Source organism: Salmo salar, chromosome ssa15, assembly GCF_905237065.1.
Source record: "Salmo salar chromosome ssa15, Ssal_v3.1, whole genome shotgun sequence".
In the NCBI taxonomy this organism is placed as follows: domain Eukaryota; kingdom Metazoa; phylum Chordata; class Actinopteri; order Salmoniformes; family Salmonidae; genus Salmo; species Salmo salar.
This window is the reverse complement of record NC_059456.1, coordinates 39106247-39124817: the sequence shown is the minus strand read 5'-3', so window position 1 is coordinate 39124817 and position 18571 is coordinate 39106247. Positions and strand designations below refer to the sequence as shown.

Below are 18571 nucleotides of genomic sequence, written 5' to 3'. Positions count from 1 at the left end.
TGTCTACTTTGTAGCTCTAAAATTAGCTTTAGCTTTATGGGTCAGCACTCACCACTTTTATAGTGTATTGATCACCCTTAGATCATTGCACTTCTTGAGAGTGAATTTAAATAGTTTAGTTTTATAGCTGCCATATAGACATCCTTTGTGTTTTGGAGAATTGTTCACTACAACTTATGCTGTTCATTTTAAAAATGAATATCTGATTCAAAAGAGGCATCCCTGAAGTTGCTATATAATTTATATTTAACTAGAGATCTAAACTCAGCAAAAAAAGAACCGTCCCTTTTTCAGGACCCTGTCTTTCAAAAATAATTCGTAAAAATCCAAATAACTTCACAGATCGTCATTGTAAAGGGTTTCTCTGTTTCCCATGCTTGTTCAATGAACCATAAACAATTAATGAACATGCACCTGTGGAACGGTCATTAAGACACTAACAGGTTACAGATGGTAGGCAATTAAGGTCACAGTTATGAAAACCTAGGACACTAAAGAGGCCTTTCTACTGACTCTGAAAAACACCAAAAGAAAGATGCCTGGGGTCCCTGCTCATCTGCGTGAACTTGCCTTAGGCATGATGCAAGGGGGCATGAGGACTGCAGATGTGGCCAGGGCAATAAATTGCAATGTCCGTACTGTGAGATGCCTAAGACAGCGCTGCAGGGAGACAGGACGGACAGCTGATCGTCCTCGCAGTGGCAGACCACGTGTAACAACACCTGCACAGGATCGGTACATCCGAACATCACACCTGCGGGACAGGTACAGGATGGCAACAACAACTGCCCGAGTTACACCAGGAACGCATAATCCCTTCATCAGTGCTCAGACTGTCAGCAATAGGCTAAGAGAGGCTGGACTGAGGGCCTGTTGTAAGGCAGGTCCTCACCAGACATCACCGGCAACAACGTCGCCTATGGGCCCAAACCCACCGTCGCTGGACCAGACAGGACTGGCAAAAAGTGCTCTTCACTGACGAGTCGCGGTTTTGTCTCACCAGGGGTGATGGTCGGATTTGCGTTTATCGTCGAAGGAATGAGCGTTACACCGAGGCCTGTACTCTGGAGCGGGATCGATTTGGAGCTGGAGGGTGCGTCATGGTCTGCGGCGGTGTGTCACAGCATCATCGGACTGAGCTTGTTGTCATTGCAGGCAATCTCAACGCTGTGCGTTACAGGGAAGACATCCTCCTCGCTCATGTGGTACCCTTCATGCAGGCTCATCCTGACATGACCCTCCAGCATGACAAAATGCCACCAGCTATACTGCTCGTTCTGTGTGTGATTTCCTGCAAGACAGGAATGTCAGTGTTCTGAGGGATTGAGAGCCCGGATCTCAATCCCATTGAGCACGTCTGGGACCTGTTGGATTGGAGGGTGAGGGCTAGGGCCATTCCCCCCAGAAATGCCCGGGAACTTGCAGGTGCCTTGGTGGAAGAGTGGGGTAACATCTCACAGCAAGAACTGGCAAATCTGGTGCAGTCCATGAGGAGGAGATGCACTGCAGTACTTAATGCAGCTGGTGGCCACACCAGATACTGACTGTTACTTTTGATTTTGACCCACACTTTGTTCAGGGACACATTATTCCATTTTTGTTAGTCACATGTCTGTGGAACTTGTTCAGTTTATGTCTCAGTTGTTGAATCTTGTTATGTTCATACAAATATATTACACATGTTAAGTTTGCTGAAAATAAACGCAGTTGACAGTGAGAGGACATTTCTTTTTTTGCTGAGTTTATATGTACAGCTGAAGGTAACATTTTTATTATCTCATACTGACAACTGAGAAGCAAAGCTTCTGGAATTTGCAGTTTAGGTGAAGTAGAGAGCTATTGCACAATATGGCTATGTAAGTGTTTTCTTATCAGGTCAAGGCTCCGTAGAGCAATCATGTGATCAACACTGGTGGACCCTCAGATAGTTACCCTGTTACTGTATCTTCTCACAGACAGACAGCAACGGTCAACCATCGTTATATAGCAACCAACCCAGCTGGGCAGGTAAAATTAAGGCAGATCTGAATGAATCCCCTCTTCACACACTCAAACTTCATACACCAGCGTGTCCCTTAGAGTACAATATGAGCTACTTGTATTCAAAGGAGAAGTGGGGGTAAATATTGACTAGCGTCAAGTGCCCTTTTGGCAGTGGTGGAAAAAGTACCCAATTTTCCTACTTGAGTAAAAGTAAAGATACCCTAATTGAAAATGGCTCAAGTAAAATTGAAAGTCACCCAGTAAAATCCTACTTGAGTAAAAGTTTTAAAGTATTTGGTTTTAAATATACTTAAGTATCAAAAGTAAATGTAATTGCTCAAATATACTTAAGTATCAAAAGTAAAAGTATAAATCATTTCAAATTCCTTATATTAAGCAAACCAGAAGGCACCATTTCTTATTTTTTTAAGTTACGGATAGCCAGGGGCACGCTCCAACACTCAGACATAATTTACAAACTAAGCATTTTTGTTTAGTGAGTCCGCCAGATCAGAGGCAGTAGGGATGACCAGGAATGTTCTCTTGATAAGTGTGTGAATTAAACAATTTTCCTGTCCTGCTAAGCATTCAAAATGTATCAAGTATTTTGGGTTTCAGGGAAAATGTATGGGGTAGAAAGTACATAATTTTCTTTAGGAATGTAGTGAAGTGAAAGTAAAAGTTGTCAAAAATATAAATAGTAAAGTACAGACACCCAAAAAAACTACTTAAGTAGTACTTTCAAGTATTTTTACTTAAGTACTTTACACCACTGCCTTTTGGAATGCAGCCTGTAGTGAACATGCCTCTGTGCTGGGCTGAGCACCTGTTTAAGAGATTGTGGTAGATTAACATAATCTTGATTGAAAGCAAATCCAAGGTATGTGTCATTCTGCCGCTGGGATGGGACAGTTTACAACACAAGCAATGGGCTATGTTCAACTGGGCTGTGCCAACATTCACAGACCACAAACACACTGCTCACCACAAAGCTTTAGCAATTAATGGGAAAGAACACCAATAAATTCCCTTGGTTCTACTAACACCAGAAAACTAATACAGCTCAGGAGTTTTCAGATGTATCCTTGAAGTTTGGTTTTATTCAGAAATATGATGAACACAAAACTAAAAACATCCAAAAATTGTTGATGAACACTTGCATTACTGGCAATCAAATATGGTGTGATTAGAAGCACATATGACCTTTATTGTGACAACAGATGTGCTGTCTGAAACCTTGGTTAACTTGTCCAGAGGGTTTCGAAAAGCTGATTGAGAGCTTACAGCCCAGCTTTGGCACAGAACAGTCAGCTCTCCTTCAGTGATCCTGTCTGACTTTTACTCTCTGCGGACCTGGCTGGCACTATCCTCATGAGCTTACACTGAGCTCTTCTTCATCTCCTTCACTGAGAGAGAATTACAACCACAAATTCTCTATTCTTCATGACATCTTTTGTCCCAATGACTCAAATGTTGTTTCCCTTGAACAGTACATTCATGCACTGGCCTCAACATTCTAATGCCTCTGATGTGATTCTTGTTATACTAAACTGATTATCCAGACTCATGATCTACCACTACACCAGGTTGAATAATGCTGCACTCACTACACGCTTGCTGGAACACTTTCAGCCTTTCTCCATTACCAACGCTGAGCTGGGGACGTTTAGCATGTGTGCTTCAAGGCTTACAACAGGGGTTGAAACCAGTTTGATTTCACAAGCAGTGGAATGTCTTTCAAAACATGGATCTACAATTACCCGCGACCACCTGAGGCCTTTCATAACACGTTCCCCCTGTTTGAAGGCACCGGGCTGGGTCAGCACGTCAGGCATTAGAGATTATTTATTTGAGATTACACATTTGCCGTAAGTGACCGCCACTGCTCTTTAGAATACACATCGCCAATTTACTTGATACATTAGCGTACAGTATGTGTCTGAGGAACATGTGGTGTTTAATCTCTGTTCTAGCATTGTTGTTTACATTTCCATCCACTTGACATGCCTTGTTGTTTGGATAAGGTACCGATACTCACTATTCATTCAAGATACTCCTCTTACTATTTTCTCCCCTTATTCCACGTGCTTGCAAGGCAAGCAGTCTAAAAACAATGACTATTTGTCATCCTGGACCATTCACGGACAGATGCTCAGATCCACTTGAGGTATCCGTGTAAGGATACCAAACAAAACATTTCAAAGCATAGTTCACTCAACGATGTAAAGGCTTGTTACAACTTGTGAGCACAACGTGAATCCTGAACCGAGTTATGGCAGGAATGACAAAAATTAAACATAAAACATTTTATCACTGTACAAAAAGGAGAAACAAAAAATAAGACCAGTTCGAAAAAATCTCTAAGGACAAAACAGTGAGTAATCAAAAATATGATTTTATTCACACTGACTTCAGGCTCTGTCTGCATACAATAATAGCATTTTCAGAGGACATTAGTGTGCTTCATACAGTTAAGAAATACCAACAAAGCAACTGGCTTTGGTCAGAAAAAAATATAAAGGCTTATACAGTATGTCTGTGTATGCACTACTTAACCATAAGGTCTCAAGGGGCCTTAGCACATACATTGCCTTCGGAAAGTATACCCCTTGACTTCTTCCATATTTTGTTGTGTTACAGCCGGTATTTTGTTTTTCAGCCATTTACACAGAATACCCCATAATGACAAACTGAAAACAAGTTTTTAGAAATGTTTGCTAATTTATTGAAAATGAAATACAGAAATATGTAATTTACATAAGTATTCAAACCCCTGAATCAATACTCTGCAGAAGCACAACCATTCTCAGGTCGTCATAGATTTTCAAGCAGATTTAAGTCAAAACTGTAACTCGGCCACTCAGGAACATTCACTGTCTTCTTGGTAAGCTATTCCAGTATAGTTTTGGCCATTTGTTTCAGGTTATTGTCCTGCTGAAAGGTACATTCATCTCCCAGTGTCTGGTGGAACAAAGACTGAACCAGGTTTTCCTCTAGGATTTGCCTGTGCTTAGCTCCATTCCATTTCTTTTTATACTGAAAAACTCCCCAATCCTTAACAATTACAAGCATACCCATAACCTGATGCAGCCACCACTATGCTTGAAAATACGGAGAGTCGTACTCTGTATTGGATTTGTCCCAAACATAACACGTTGTATTCTGGACAAAAAGTTAATTGCTTTGCCACATTTTTTGCAGTATTACTTTAATGCCTTGTTGCAAACAGGATGCATGTCTTGGAATATTTGTATTCTGTACAGGCTTCCTTTTTTTCACTCTGTCAATTAAGTTAGTATTGTGGAGTAACTACGATTTTGTTGATCCATCCTCAGTTTCCTCCTATCACAGCCATTAAACTCTGTAACAGTTTTAAAGTCACCATTGGCATCATGGTGAAATCCCTGAGCGGTTTTCTTTCTCTCCGGCAACTGAGTTAGGAAGGACGCCTGTATCTTTGTAGTGACTGGGTGCATTGATACACTATCAAAAGTGTAATTAATAACTTCACCATGCTCAAAGAGATATTCAATGTGTGCTTTTTAAAAATTGTACCCATCTACCAATAGGTGCCCTTCTTTTGGAAAACCTCCCTGGTCTTTGTTGTTGAATCTGTGCTTGAAATTCTCTGCTCGACTGAGGGACCTTATAGATAATTGTATGTGTGGGGTACAGAGATGAGGTAGTCATTCAAAAATCATGTTTAACACTATTATTGAACACAGAGTCCTGAACTTATCTTGGCTTGCTATAACAAAGTGGTTAAATACTTACTAACTCTAGATATTCAGATTTTCATTTTTTACGAATTCCACTTTGACATTATGAGGTATTATGTGTAGGTCAGTGACAAAAACATCTTAATTTAATCTATTTTAAATTCAGGCTGTAACACAAGAAAATGTGGAAAAAGTCAAGGGGTGTGAATACTTTCTGAAGACACTGTAAAGCCACCCTCTGTGAACATGTGTGTCAAATGCTTATTATTCCACAGCTCCTATACTCATATAGGCTGCATCACCAAGAGAGTATTGCTCTCTTTTACTGTACAGCTTCAATAAAATAAAGCATTCAAGGCAATACGTATAATTACTCACTGCAAGTTCTCTCTCTCGCTCTCTCTCTGACACACACACCAATCTTACATCTGTTCCATATCAAAATATTTGTTGCTTATACACAGCCTGTGGTTTTTGGCATTGCACAGAATAAAGAATATGTTCAATATGTCCTTTCTAAGGTGGTAGGTATTTCACAAATAGCCTCAGGAATGCCCAGTATCCTTATTAACTCCAATACCAACAGAGAGGTTTTTGTCAGGGTTTGACTATATGACTAGGCACACTCCACACAGCACTGATAGTTTCCCCTCACCGCTCTCTGGTCCCGGGTATAATAGGCGCCATTGTAACAGTGTGTTCTTTAGGACCGGCCTGAAACAGGTCACTGGAACGGCAGGATGTCCTGTATGCTCCATGGAAGTGTCTGAAATGCCTGGGCTATGCACGTCTCCAATAGCAGACCCACACACACAGCCAGCAGGGAGAGCCTTCTGCTGCAGTATAGAATGACTGGAGAAGAGAGGAAATGATCAGAACACAAACATGACAATATGCAGGAAAAGTACTTGTTTTTAACAACTTTACATCATATTAATCTCCTACTTGCTGTAGAATTGAGAAATACTGCCATCAGTACAATAAACTATGAATTCTACAGAAATCCAATATCAATCACATGTATTCATAAAGCCCTATTTATATCAGCAGTTGTCGCAACGTGCTTAAACAGAAACCCAGCCTAAAACCCAAAGAGCAAACAATGCAGATGTAGAAGCACAGCGGCTAGGAAAAACTCACTAGAAAGGCAGGAACCTAGGAAAAAACCTTGAGAGGAACCAGGCTCTGAGGGGTGGCAAGTCCTCTTCTGGCTGTGCCGGGTGGAGAATATAGTACACGGCCATTAAAGCCAGATCGTTCTTCAAGATGTTCAAACATTCATAGATGACCAACAGGGTCAAATAATAATCATGTCGGTTATAGAGGATGCAACAGATCAGCACCTCATGAGTAAATGTCAGTTGGCTTTCCATAGCCGAGCATTTAGAGGTTGAGACAGTATGTGCAGTAGAGGGGGGTGGAAACCGCAGTTCTGGGACAAGGTAGCACAACTGTTGAAGAGGTCAGGGTTCCATAGCCGCAGGCAGAAATGCAAAAACTGGACCAGCAGCACAACAAGGGCCATTACCCTGTGTATTGTGAAAAAACACAGGGCCACAAAGAGACTAGTGCTTGCTTTGTGGGCCTGATTGTTGGGTGAAAAAAAACATAAAGCATAATGGTAATGCAGTTTTAGTGAATGAATGGATTCGTTTTGGACAATTTTGGGACTATTTATAACTATTTAGTAACTCTAGGGAATAACAGAATTCATGTTCGAACATTGATTTTCAAGCTAGGAGTAAGAGCTGCCATCTGCTGGTGCACATCAATGCTCCTGCTACCAATCATTACCCTGTGAGCTGATGGTTTCTAATTGAATAAAACATGACTGATGTGAAAAGTAGATAGATATGGGGCTCGATGTGTGAAGTAGGTTATTTACTAGTATCAATAATGAGTTATGAGAACTTTTCAATCCATTTTCACTCCAATTCATTCGCTGAATTGACAGGAACAGAGATGGCGCTAAATGCGAGTGACTAATGGGAGCATTTGTACACTGAGGGAGGAGTTGGCTAATGTCTAACTCTCAGGGCATCAGAGGTACGTGAGCACAAACAGCTTGATGAAGCTGAAACAGAGCGGGGAATAGTCATGCTCCCATATGAGTATCGGGATGAGCAGAATGTTGCCATAGCTGGACAGCAGGATGGCTTTCAGCATTAAGCTCAGTTCAAAGTCATAGCCAAGCAGCATCTAAACCAGCTAAAGGAAGGACAGCACTCCGACAGAGAACGCACCCAATTCTGTGGACAAATAAACATGAAATCAGTACCAACCAGCAGAAGACTGTCATTTGTATGGAATCATTGTGAAAAGAAAGCAGAATTTGTCACTTCAACAACACTTGGAAACATTGTTATAACATTGATATTAACATTGTCATATGCATGTTTGTTGATGAGTGCATGAGTTGTTATAGTAATAATGTGCTTTTTCCATGAGCAATACACCAAGAGCTGCCATTCCAAACATTCCCATTCGTTGGTGTATCTAATGATGTCTGCAGGGTCATTGTTCTGTTCAGATCCCTGAATTTGTGACCACCTCAGGTAGGACTCACACAGCAGGCAAACCACACACAGCTTCTAGTGAATCTGTAGAGGAAACCATAAATAAGACATGCCATCATGTCTTGTGTCTCTCTGCAGAGAAAATGAAAATGCAACGCACATCAAGTCTCATCAATTTTCAGAAGCATGCACTGTAATCTGACTCTGGTGAATTGTTATGAGTGTCTTACTGTACTTACGTTCAATGTAATGTTGAACAGAATGTGTGTGAAGGCTTGAGTTTAGCATAAAATGGCACCAATCAGAATAATGACTGATCATATTCAATGTACTTGTCCACAGGCCTTTGGAAGGATTCCTGAAAGAAGTAGAGACATTTACCCATTTCAGACAGAAGATGTGGTATGTTATCTGTAAAAAAATATAAGGCAATGTTTATATGACCCCTGTTCAAACTGTCCCTTATTTATCACTGAATTGCAGGTATAATCCTTTTACATATCAGTGGGTACCTGGCAAATTGGGAGGGGTGTTGTTAATCCATTTGCAGTTCAAATTTGGGAGGTGTTAAACAATGGAAGTGTTAATGAATTTACCTGCAAAAAAGCAGAGAACCATTCACACAGACCCGACACCTGTATTTTGGTTACATGGTCTATCCAGGAATCATGTCGAGGTCTTTTGGTGGCTTTTATTTTTCCACGTTTTTTACCCCCTACCCCTTTCAGATATACGAAATGGCTGTTATAAAAATGCAGGTATGGTAAATTAGTGGGATTTTGGTCTGTGTATGAAAGGGATAAAACAGGTACTCCACACCACAAGCATTTCTCTAGCTTCTATGGCTAAACTAGATAGACAGCTTACTGTTTTATCTGTTAAGGTTAGAGACCCAACCTCTAACCAGAAATGTCACCTAATAACTTGAATAGAAACACAAAACCCCAGCTAACTACACCACTGGCAGTGACAGCTCCCTTCATTTCTAGCTAGCCTAGCATCATCAGTTAGGTAATATCTAAACCAGGAAATGAATATGGGACAGCTAGTTAACTCACACATATTGTTATCTTCAAGATTCCATTACTGTAATCTTTGCGAAGCTCGTGAGCGTCCTTATTGCATTCAAAACATCTAAAGAACCCATTTGCCATTCTGTTTTATGTTGGCAACTTGGCAACGACGAAGCAACCAGCTTGCGGGATCTGACTTCCTGGATATATGCATGATTGGTCGGGAAATGTAGTCGTTTGCAGTTTGGCTAGCGGTTTGGGTCAAAAGGGGGCGTAGGTACCTGGGAACTACATTACCAATGCTCCCGCGCTCCTTATCTCACATGAAACACAACATGGCACCTGCTGGCCGGGGTGTTGTTGTGGTAGTCCTCTCATTTCTGTATTTATTCCGTGTTATATTTTCCACTGAATACTTCTCTACACTTACTTTCTTTAATAGCGAACTGCATAAACATGGTTGCAGCTCCCCGTCAGAGTGGGAGGAATACGCAAGTGATTGCGGTAAGTTTTGCCACGTCCTCGTAACTCGCTGGGTAAATGTAGCTAGCTAGCAAAAGCTCTCTTTTTCAGCACCCGTTGACAGGAGGTTGGCTACTGTACTAGCTAGCAAGCGAGAGATATTACCCGCTCTCTCGTAGAGGTTAGGGTTTGATGGTAAAGGTCAGGGTAGAATCAGAGGCTCCTCAACTGATATTTCAAGATTAATAGTACTAATTCTTCGACAAGGTCCTCAGTTCCCCTAATAATACAGTGTTAAGATGTCCTCACCTAAATACATTTTTATACACAATGTCAGCTAGTACATGCTGCGCGTCTTTCCTGCGCGTGAACGTAACCCAGAGCGCAACTCAAAGCTCGCGCTTGTCTTACTTGCACAGGTTCTGTATTGGAATGTGCAATCAATGTATTCAAATAAAATCTAATTACATTGCAAACTGTGACTGAATCAAAAGATCTAGGATAATGAATGAAATATGAATGACTTTCCCACTGAACAGTCACAAAGATTGTAGTTAAGGCTTTTATGAATCAATCAACAATAAAATATTAGTATTTGATGTGACCAGTCCCTTCATTGCAGATCAAGTAAGAAGCCTGCAAATGTTTGATCTTATCTATCCCCATAATGACCAAGTTGGCAGCAGTCGGGTTGCTGTGTTGTGTCTGATGCTGTATATTTCCCCACAGAGTCCTCCATTCTACAGTTGGACAGCCCAGACTGTGAGGAAGGAAGTAACCCGCCATGCGAGTCTGTCTTCTCTCTCAACACAGAGAAAATCCTGGTGAAATGCACAGAATTCACTAAGATCTCAATGCTTTTGCCTTGGCATTTTTGTTTGACTGACTCATTGTAGTGGAATATGACCCTTTTGTTTTCACAGTGGAGACTGAATGTGTAGCTAACTACAATGATCTTCTTTCAATCAGAGCCAAGCCAAGTTGTTCATAGAGCAGAAAAGATTCCCATTTGCAGTGGACAACCACAACACAAATCAGGAGCTTGGTAAGTTAATCTTGTAAGAGTTTGGTATGTGGAGTGTATGCTATACATTTCTGCTATCAATGCCGTTTTGCTTGACTCTCATTTTTCTTTTCATTGCAGCTATAGGATATGTTCTTATTGGCAATGGACTCTACGATGAAGCCATCAAACACTTCTCCTTGTTACTACAGGTTGGTTAACATTCATAGATGCATGAGATACAACACACATCTGTATATATGTCTTGGTCTGGCTTACTTGACAGTTTGAATAATGCATTTTCTTTTGTTTAGTGAAATGTATGAACAGTAGAGAGACAGACACAGACTTCATTTACATTACATTACCTTTTTCTCTTTCTCCTTGCTTGGAATATGTTGTGTGGTTTGCATTTGCAATAAAGGACACATTTCTTATCAGTGTTTGTTGTGCTCTGGTGTAGGGGGATCCAGAGGTGGTCAGCGCCATCTACGGGAGAGGGATAGCATATGGTAAAAAGAGTCTGCAGGTAAGTGATCACATTAGCATGATACTGGAGTTCACAGAATATTGATACCAGAAGTTCTATTCAGTTAGCCAATGTTTGCACTGTGACACATCATAAATAAAAATGGAATCTGCGCAGCCTTTTGATTATGAGAGTGCCCCCACTGGGGACCCTACTCAGCAATTAGTATGTGTGCGTGTCAGTGGATGTGATTGATAAAGTCTGAGAGTGGTGCTTTTTTGTCCTAGTGTGTCCAATGGAGGTGACACTGTCTCTTTTCTTCTATGGAAGGACATCAAGAATGCAGACTTGGCGCTGTACGAGTTAAGCCGAGTCATCACTCTGGAGCCCAACCGTCCGGAGGTGTACGAACAGCGGGCAGAGGTGAGGATAATGCTAAGCCTGTTATGGGTTAACCCTCTGTTTGTGTTAGAGCTTGTGTTAGGGTATTGGCTTTCATTTGGGTTCACTGTCATGCTTGAATTGTATGTGTCTTTGAATGGAGCAGGTTTCTATGTCACCGCATGCAAAATGGTTACAAATGAGTGAGGGCAGTGGTATTCGCTCAAGCAGGTGTTCAAAAAAATATTGCACAGGATGCAACCTCTGTTGTATTAACAGTATGCCTTGACGTGGCCTAGTTACTAGATCATTGGACTCCCCCACACAAGTAAAAAAAAAAAAAAAGCCTCTGACTTTCAAGTTTTACTTGTATAATGTGCTTGCAGATTCTTTCTCCTCTTGGAAGGATCAGTGAGGCTCTGAGTGATCTCTCCAAAGCCATCCAGCTCCAGCCCTCCGCCCGCCTCTACAGACACAGAGGAACTCTGCTCTTCATTTCCGAGGTCAGACTGGCAATGTATTGAAGTTTCTGATGAGTGTTGATATAGAGTTCAATTCACACAGTGGGTTTTATAGGCTTTTGTTTTCTCTAAATAGGATTATGTGGCAGCTATGGAGGATTTTCAACAGTCTTTGGATCTGAAGAAAAACCAGCCCATTGCCATGCTATACAGAGGTCTAACCTTCTTCCACAGAGGAATGCTCAAGGTATAGACATTTTTGTAGAAAACCATAGTTGCTCAACTTTGAGTACTGCCAGTATAACCAGTTTTTGGTTATATCCCTGCACGTTTATGAAACAATTTTGTCTCCGACCCAGGAAGCCATTGAAACATTCAAGGAGGCCCTGAAATTAAAATCTGACTTCATAGATGCGTACAAAAGTCTCGGACAGGCCTACAGGTACAGTGGGGATGCTCTATGACCTGCTTTGGTTTCAACCAGTGTGCCTCAAAGTTAAGGCCCTGAGTTCTTCCTAGTCAGGAAAAACTCAGGGCCTTAGTACTCATGGGCCAGTGCAGTAAATGATCCCTTTTGTGTGTGTGTAGGGAGCTGGGGGACTTTGAGGCAGCCATGGAGAGCTTCCAGAAAGCCCTGATGCTCAACCAGAACCACATCCAGTCTCTACAGCTGAGAGGCATGATGCTATACCACCACGGCAGCCTCCAGGAGGCCATCGGCAACTTCAAGGTAATGGCCGTGTAACACACAGCTTCATCTCTTGACAGGGCTCCAGATTAGCATTTTCCTCTGGTGGCGCTGGTGCCCCTAACTCTTTCAGTTGACTTGGTCGCACCAATTTTTTCCTTTGGCATCACACAATGGAACAAATTATGAATCACCTTATAAAGTCATTCACAGTGCTTTAGACGGTGTAATAGACTACTGAGATGGTAGGCTATTCAATAACTAAGTTGTTTCATCTAACATGTCCAAGCAGGAATGCATGATTCAAGATATTTTGATGTGCAACCGAATCCAGTAATTGTGGGTTGACAATTAGACATTGTTATATTTTACTGTTAAAATAGGGCTCCACAATATTCTGAATTGTGTGGTTCAATAGAGATGAATTTGCCTACATCTTTATGTGTACTAATATCATAGGCTAATTTATTTTGGAGCTAATTCACCATACGAGGAAGTGAAATCTCAAAACACACTACTAGTTGTCATGTACAGTGGTGTAAAGCACTTACGTAAAAATACTTGAAAGTACTACTTAAGTAGTTTTTTGGCGTATCTGTACTTTACTATTTATATTTTTCTCAACTTTTACTCTTACTCCACTACATTCCTAAAGAAAATAATGTACTTTTTACTCCTTACATTTTCTTGACACCAAAAAGTACTCGTTACATTTTGAATGCTTAGCAGGACAGGATAATTGTCTAACTCACGCACTTATCAAGAGAACATCCCTGGTCATCCCCTACTGCCTCTGATCTGGCAGACTCACTAAACACAAATGCTTCGTTTGTAAATTATCTCTGAGGGGCTATCCGTAAATTAAAAAAAAAAACAGAAAATCGTGTTGTTTTCTTAATATAAAGATTTTTTAATGATTTATACTTAAGTACATTTAAAACCAAATACTTTTAAACTTTTACTGAAGTAGTATTTTACTGGGTGACTTTCACTTTTACGTAATTTTCTTTTTAAAATTGGGTACTTTTTCCACCACTGGTGATGTATTAATCTAACAGCAATTTTTATGTCCTAAAAAAACTTTGCAGTTGTAGCTTGCTACCCTACTGTAGCTATAGTAATCAAAGTTCTGTCATAAGTAGTGGTCTAAATAGCTAGCATCATCAATCTGTTATTACCTGAGCGTATATATTGAGATGATGCTCTTTCAGATGTCTCTTGAGGTTGGTAGTGTTTTTCCCCTTTGACTTGCGGGTGCAAACGCTTTCTTCTCCCGTGGAAACGTTGCATTCGGTCTTGTTTGAATCGACACGATAAGTAAAGTGGTTCCAAACGTCGGCCCTTTTTTTTACCGGGAGCTGGTGCCATACACCGGGAGAGTCTCCATGGCGTGTGCCTTATATGCATCAATGATGTGTTGCTGCCAGATTGGAGAATGGTTCAATCTCTCCAAAAACTCTTGTCCAGTCCACTTACGAGTAAGGTTTTAGTCACAGAGAGTGTTCGTCAACTGAAACAAAAAATCATTTTCATTTAGTTATAGTTTTCTGGGTCTATTCTAGTCTGTTATCATCTCGTCAATTGCTACTGAAAGATAGGTGTTTGCCGAATATCTTTGTTGACGAAATTAACACTGCAAGTGATTCTCCTGATGGTTTGTTTTCACTGTGGCTTCAGGCGGTTGATGGCAATGCAGGCTAACGAGCAGCAGTGCCGTGCCCCTGAGCACAGACGTGTGTTATGTAGGCCACACTCTGACTGTCATCACCTTCCATATCCCCTATCTGTCTCCATGATTCCCTATTTGCCTACTGTCCCATCGGCAGCCCCTCTGTGGTGACTCCGTAGGCCTCATGCATTGATGTGGCATTACTTTGACGGCTACTACCAGGATGGCAGGTAGCCTAGCGGATAGGAGTGTTGGGCCAGTTACCGAAAGGTCGCTGGTTTGAATCCCGAGCCGACTAGGAGAAAAATCTGCCGATATGCCCTTGAGCAAGATACTTAACCTGTTATGGCTAGGGGGCAGTATTTTCACGGCTGGATAAAAAACATACCCGATTTAATCTGGTTACCACTCCTACCCAGTAACTAGAATATGCATATACTTATTACATATGGATAGAAAACACTCCAAAGTTTCTAAAACTGTTTGAATGGTGTCTGTGAGTATAACAGAACTCATTTGGCAGGCAAAAACCTGACAAGGTTTCAGGCAGGAAGTGGCCTGTCTGACAAGGTGTCGTTCTTCTTGTCTCTGTTTATTGAAGAGTGAGGATCTTAGCTGTCCCGTGACACTTCCTACGGCTGCCATAGGGTCTCAGAAGGCGGTAAAAAGCTGAATCGTGGCTTTGCAGGCTCTGGCTGAAACAAAGTAGCGCGTTTGGGTAGTGGCTGGTTACAGTACTGTGAGACTCAGGCTCGTGCCCGCATCGACCGAAAGCTTTGTTTAATTTCCTCAGTTTAGCTAAAAGGAGATTCCTGGTCGGAATATTATCGCTTTTTTTACGAGAAAAATGGCATAAAAATGGATTTTAAACAGCGGTTGACATGCTTCGAAGTACGGTAATGGAATATTTAGATTTTTTTTGTCACGAATTGCGCCATGCGCACGACCCTGATTTACCATTTCAGATAGTGTCTGGGACGCACGAACAAAACGCTGCTATTCGGATATAACGATGGATTATTTTGGACCAAACCAACATTTGTTATTGAAGTAGCAGTCCTGGGAGTGCATTCTGACGAAGACAACAAAAGGTAATGAAACTTTTATAATAGTAAAGCTGATATTGGTGAGTGCTAAACTTGCCGGGTGTCTAAATAGCTAGCCCATGATGCCTGGGCTATGTACTTAGAATATTGCAAAATGTGCTTTCACCAAAAAGCTATTTTAAAATCGGACATATCGAGTGCATAGAGGAGGTCTGTATCTATAATTCTTAAAATAATTGTTATGCTTTTTGTGAACGTTTATCGTGAGTAATTTAGTAAAATGTTAGCGAATTCCCCGGAAGTTTGCGGGGGTATGCTAGTTCTGAACGTCACATGCTAATGTAAAAAGCTGGTTTTTGATATAAATATGAACTTGATTGAACAAAACATGCATGTATTGTATAACATAATGTCCTAGGGTTGTCATCTGATGAAGATCATCAAAGGTTAGTGTTGCATTTAGCTGTCTTCTAGGTTTTTGTGACATTATATGCTAGCTTGAAAAATGGGTGTCTGATTATTTCTGGCTTGGTACTCTGCTGACATAATCTAATGTTTTGCTTTCGTTGTAAAGCCTTTTTGAAATTGGACAGTGTGGTTAGATAAAGGAGAGTCTTATCTTTAAAATGCTGTGAAATAGTCATATGTTTGAAAAATGGAAGTTTTTGTATTTTAGAGGAGTTTGTATTTCGCGCCACGCCCATCATTGGATAATGGAGCAGGTGTTCCGCTAGCGGAACGTCTAGATGTAAGAGGTTTTAACCTTAATTCACCCTTTTTATAATGGCTGACCCTGGCCGTGACCCCACTCTCCGAGGGTGTCTTGGGGAGTTGGGATATGCAAAAAACACATTTCCATTTCACACATGCATATAATATGCAGGACCAATATAGGCAACCACCAAATGAATATTATTATTAACTCTAATTGCTCCTGTAAGTTGCTCTGGATAAGAGTATCTGCTAAATGACAAAAATGTATACACGACCGGTCCAAAAATTTAGAACACCAACTCATTCACAGGTTTTTCTTTATTTTTACTATTTTCTACATTTGTAGAATAATAGTGCAAACATCAAAACTATGAAATAACACACATGGAATTATGTAGTAACCAAAAAAGTGTTAAACAAATTAAAATATATTTGAGATTTTTCAATGTAGCCACCCTTTGCCTTGATGACAGCTTTGCACACTCTTGAGATTCTCTCAACCAGCTTCATGAGGTAGTCACCTGGAATGCATTTCAATTAACAGTTGTGCCTTCTTAAAAATGTATTTGTGGAATTTCTTTCCTTCTTAATGCATTTGAGCCAATCAGTTGTGTTGTGACAAGGTAGGGGTGGTATACAGAAGATAGCTCAATTTGGTAAAAGACCAAGTCCATATTATGGCAAGAACTCAAATAAGCAAAGAGAAACGACAGTCCATCATTACTTTTAGACATGAAGGTCAGCCAATACAGAACATTTCAAGAACTTTGAAATGCAGTCGCAAAAATCATCAAGCGCTATTATGAAACTGGCTCTCATGAGGACCGCCACAGGAATGGAAGACCCAGAGTTACCTCTGCTGCAGAGGATAAGTTCATTATAGTTACCAGCCTCAGAAATTGCAGCCCAAATAAATGCCTCACAGAGTTCAAGTAGCACACATCTCAACATCAACTGTTCAGAGGAGACTGTGTGAATCAGGCCTTCATGGTCGAATTGCTGCAAAGAAACAACTGATAAAGGACACCAATAAGAAGAGACTTGCTTGGGCCAAGAAACACACGCAATGGACGTTTGGAAATCTGTCCTTTGGTCTGATGAGACCCAAATTTGAGACTTTTGGTTCCAGCTGCCGTGTCTTTGTGAGACACGTGTGGGTGAACGGATGATCTCTGCATAGTTCCCACCGTGAAGCATAGAGGAGGAGGTGTTACGGTGTGGGGGTGCTTTGCAGGTGACACTGCCTGTGATTTATTTAGAATCCAAGGCACACTTAATCAGCATGGCTACCACAGCATTATGCAGCGATAAGCCATCTGATCTGGTTTGCGCTTAGTGGGACTATAATTTGTTTTTCAACAGGACAATGACCCAATACACCAGGCTGTGTAAGAGCTATTTTACCAAGGAGAGTGATGGAGTGCTGCATCAGAGGATCTGGCCTCCACAATCACCCGACCTCAACCCAATTGAGATGGTTTGGGGTGTGTGTGTTGGACAGCAGAGTGATGGAAAAGCAACCAACAAGTGCTCACTATATGTGGGAACACTTCAAGACATTTGGAAAAGCATTCCAGGTGAAGCTGGTTGAGAGAATGCCAAGAGTGTGCAAAGACGTCATCAAGGCAAAGGGTGGCTATTTGAAGAATCTAAAATATATTTTTATTTGTTTAACACTTTTTTTTGGTTACAACATGATTCCAGGACCATGTGTTGTTTCATAGTTTTGATGTCTTCACTATTATTCTACAATGTAGAAAATAGTAAAAGTGTGTGTGTGTGTGTGTATACAGTTGAAGTCGAAAGTTTACATAGAGTAAGGAGGAAAAGTATTTGATCCCCTGCTGATTTTGTACGTTTGCCCACTGACAAAGAAATTATCAGTCTATAATTTTAATGGTATGTTTATTTGAACAGTGAGAGACAGAATAACCACAGAAAAATCCAGAAAAACGCATGTCAAAAATGTTATAAATTGATTTGCATTTTAATGAGGGAAATAATTATTTGACCCCTCTGCAAAACATTACTTAGTACTTGGTGGAAAAACCCTTGTTGGCAATCAGAGGTCAGATGTTTCTTGTAGTTGGCCACCAGGTTTGCACACATCTCAGGAGGGATTTTGTCCCACTCCTCTTTGCAGATCTTCTCCAAGTCATTAAAGTTTCGAGGCTGACGTTTGGTAACTCGAACCTTCAGCTCCCTCTACAGATTTTCTATGGGATTAAGGTCTGGAGACTGGCTAGGTCACTCCAGGACCTTAATGTGCTCTTCTTGAGCCACTCCTTTGTTGCCTTGGCCGTGTGTTTTGGGTCATTGTCATGCTGGAATACCCATCCACGACCCATTTTCAATGCCCTGGCTGAGGGAAGGAGGTTCTCACCCAAGATTTGACGGTACATGGCCCCGTCCATCGTCCCTTTGATGCGGTGAAGTTGTCCTGTCCC

The 18571-nt window shown here is 41.1% G+C and overlaps 1 protein-coding gene and 1 long non-coding RNA gene across 11 annotated transcripts in view; one reads left to right on the top strand and one right to left on the bottom strand.

Annotated features, from left to right (window-relative positions):
- Positions 1–6223: 6223 nt before the first annotated feature.
- Positions 6224–9556, bottom strand: LOC106571398 (uncharacterized). 3 transcript variants are annotated; one of them, XR_006759177.1, is made up of 4 exons: positions 9277–9556; positions 8731–8814; positions 8458–8576; positions 6224–8302 (listed from the first exon to the last, which is right to left on the bottom strand). It is a non-coding gene; the product is annotated as an uncharacterized lncRNA (long non-coding RNA). The 3 variants fall into 3 exon arrangements; XR_001320925.2 differs by lacking the exon at positions 8731–8814 and having other exon boundaries at positions 6224–6554; positions 6843–8302; XR_006759176.1 differs by lacking the exon at positions 8731–8814.
- The window catches only part of LOC106571397 (tetratricopeptide repeat protein 13), a 28150-nt gene continuing 19126 nt past the window's right edge, over positions 9548–18571 (top strand). For all 8 annotated transcript variants that reach the window (XR_006759175.1, XR_001320922.2, XR_001320923.2 and 5 more), the window contains exons 1-10: positions 9548–9735; positions 10423–10517; positions 10663–10738; positions 10838–10908; positions 11160–11225; positions 11496–11588; positions 11933–12049; positions 12144–12254; positions 12367–12449; positions 12596–12737. Coding sequence is in view for 4 of the 8 variants with exons in the window: in XM_014144444.2 (XP_013999919.2) it covers positions 9555–9735; positions 10423–10517; positions 10663–10738; positions 10838–10908; positions 11160–11225; positions 11496–11588; positions 11933–12049; positions 12144–12254; positions 12367–12449; positions 12596–12737 (1035 nt within the window). In the remaining 4 variants the exon portion in view is untranslated. The remainder of the gene's footprint in view (positions 9736–10422; positions 10518–10662; positions 10739–10837; positions 10909–11159; positions 11226–11495; positions 11589–11932; positions 12050–12143; positions 12255–12366; positions 12450–12595; positions 12738–18571) is intronic.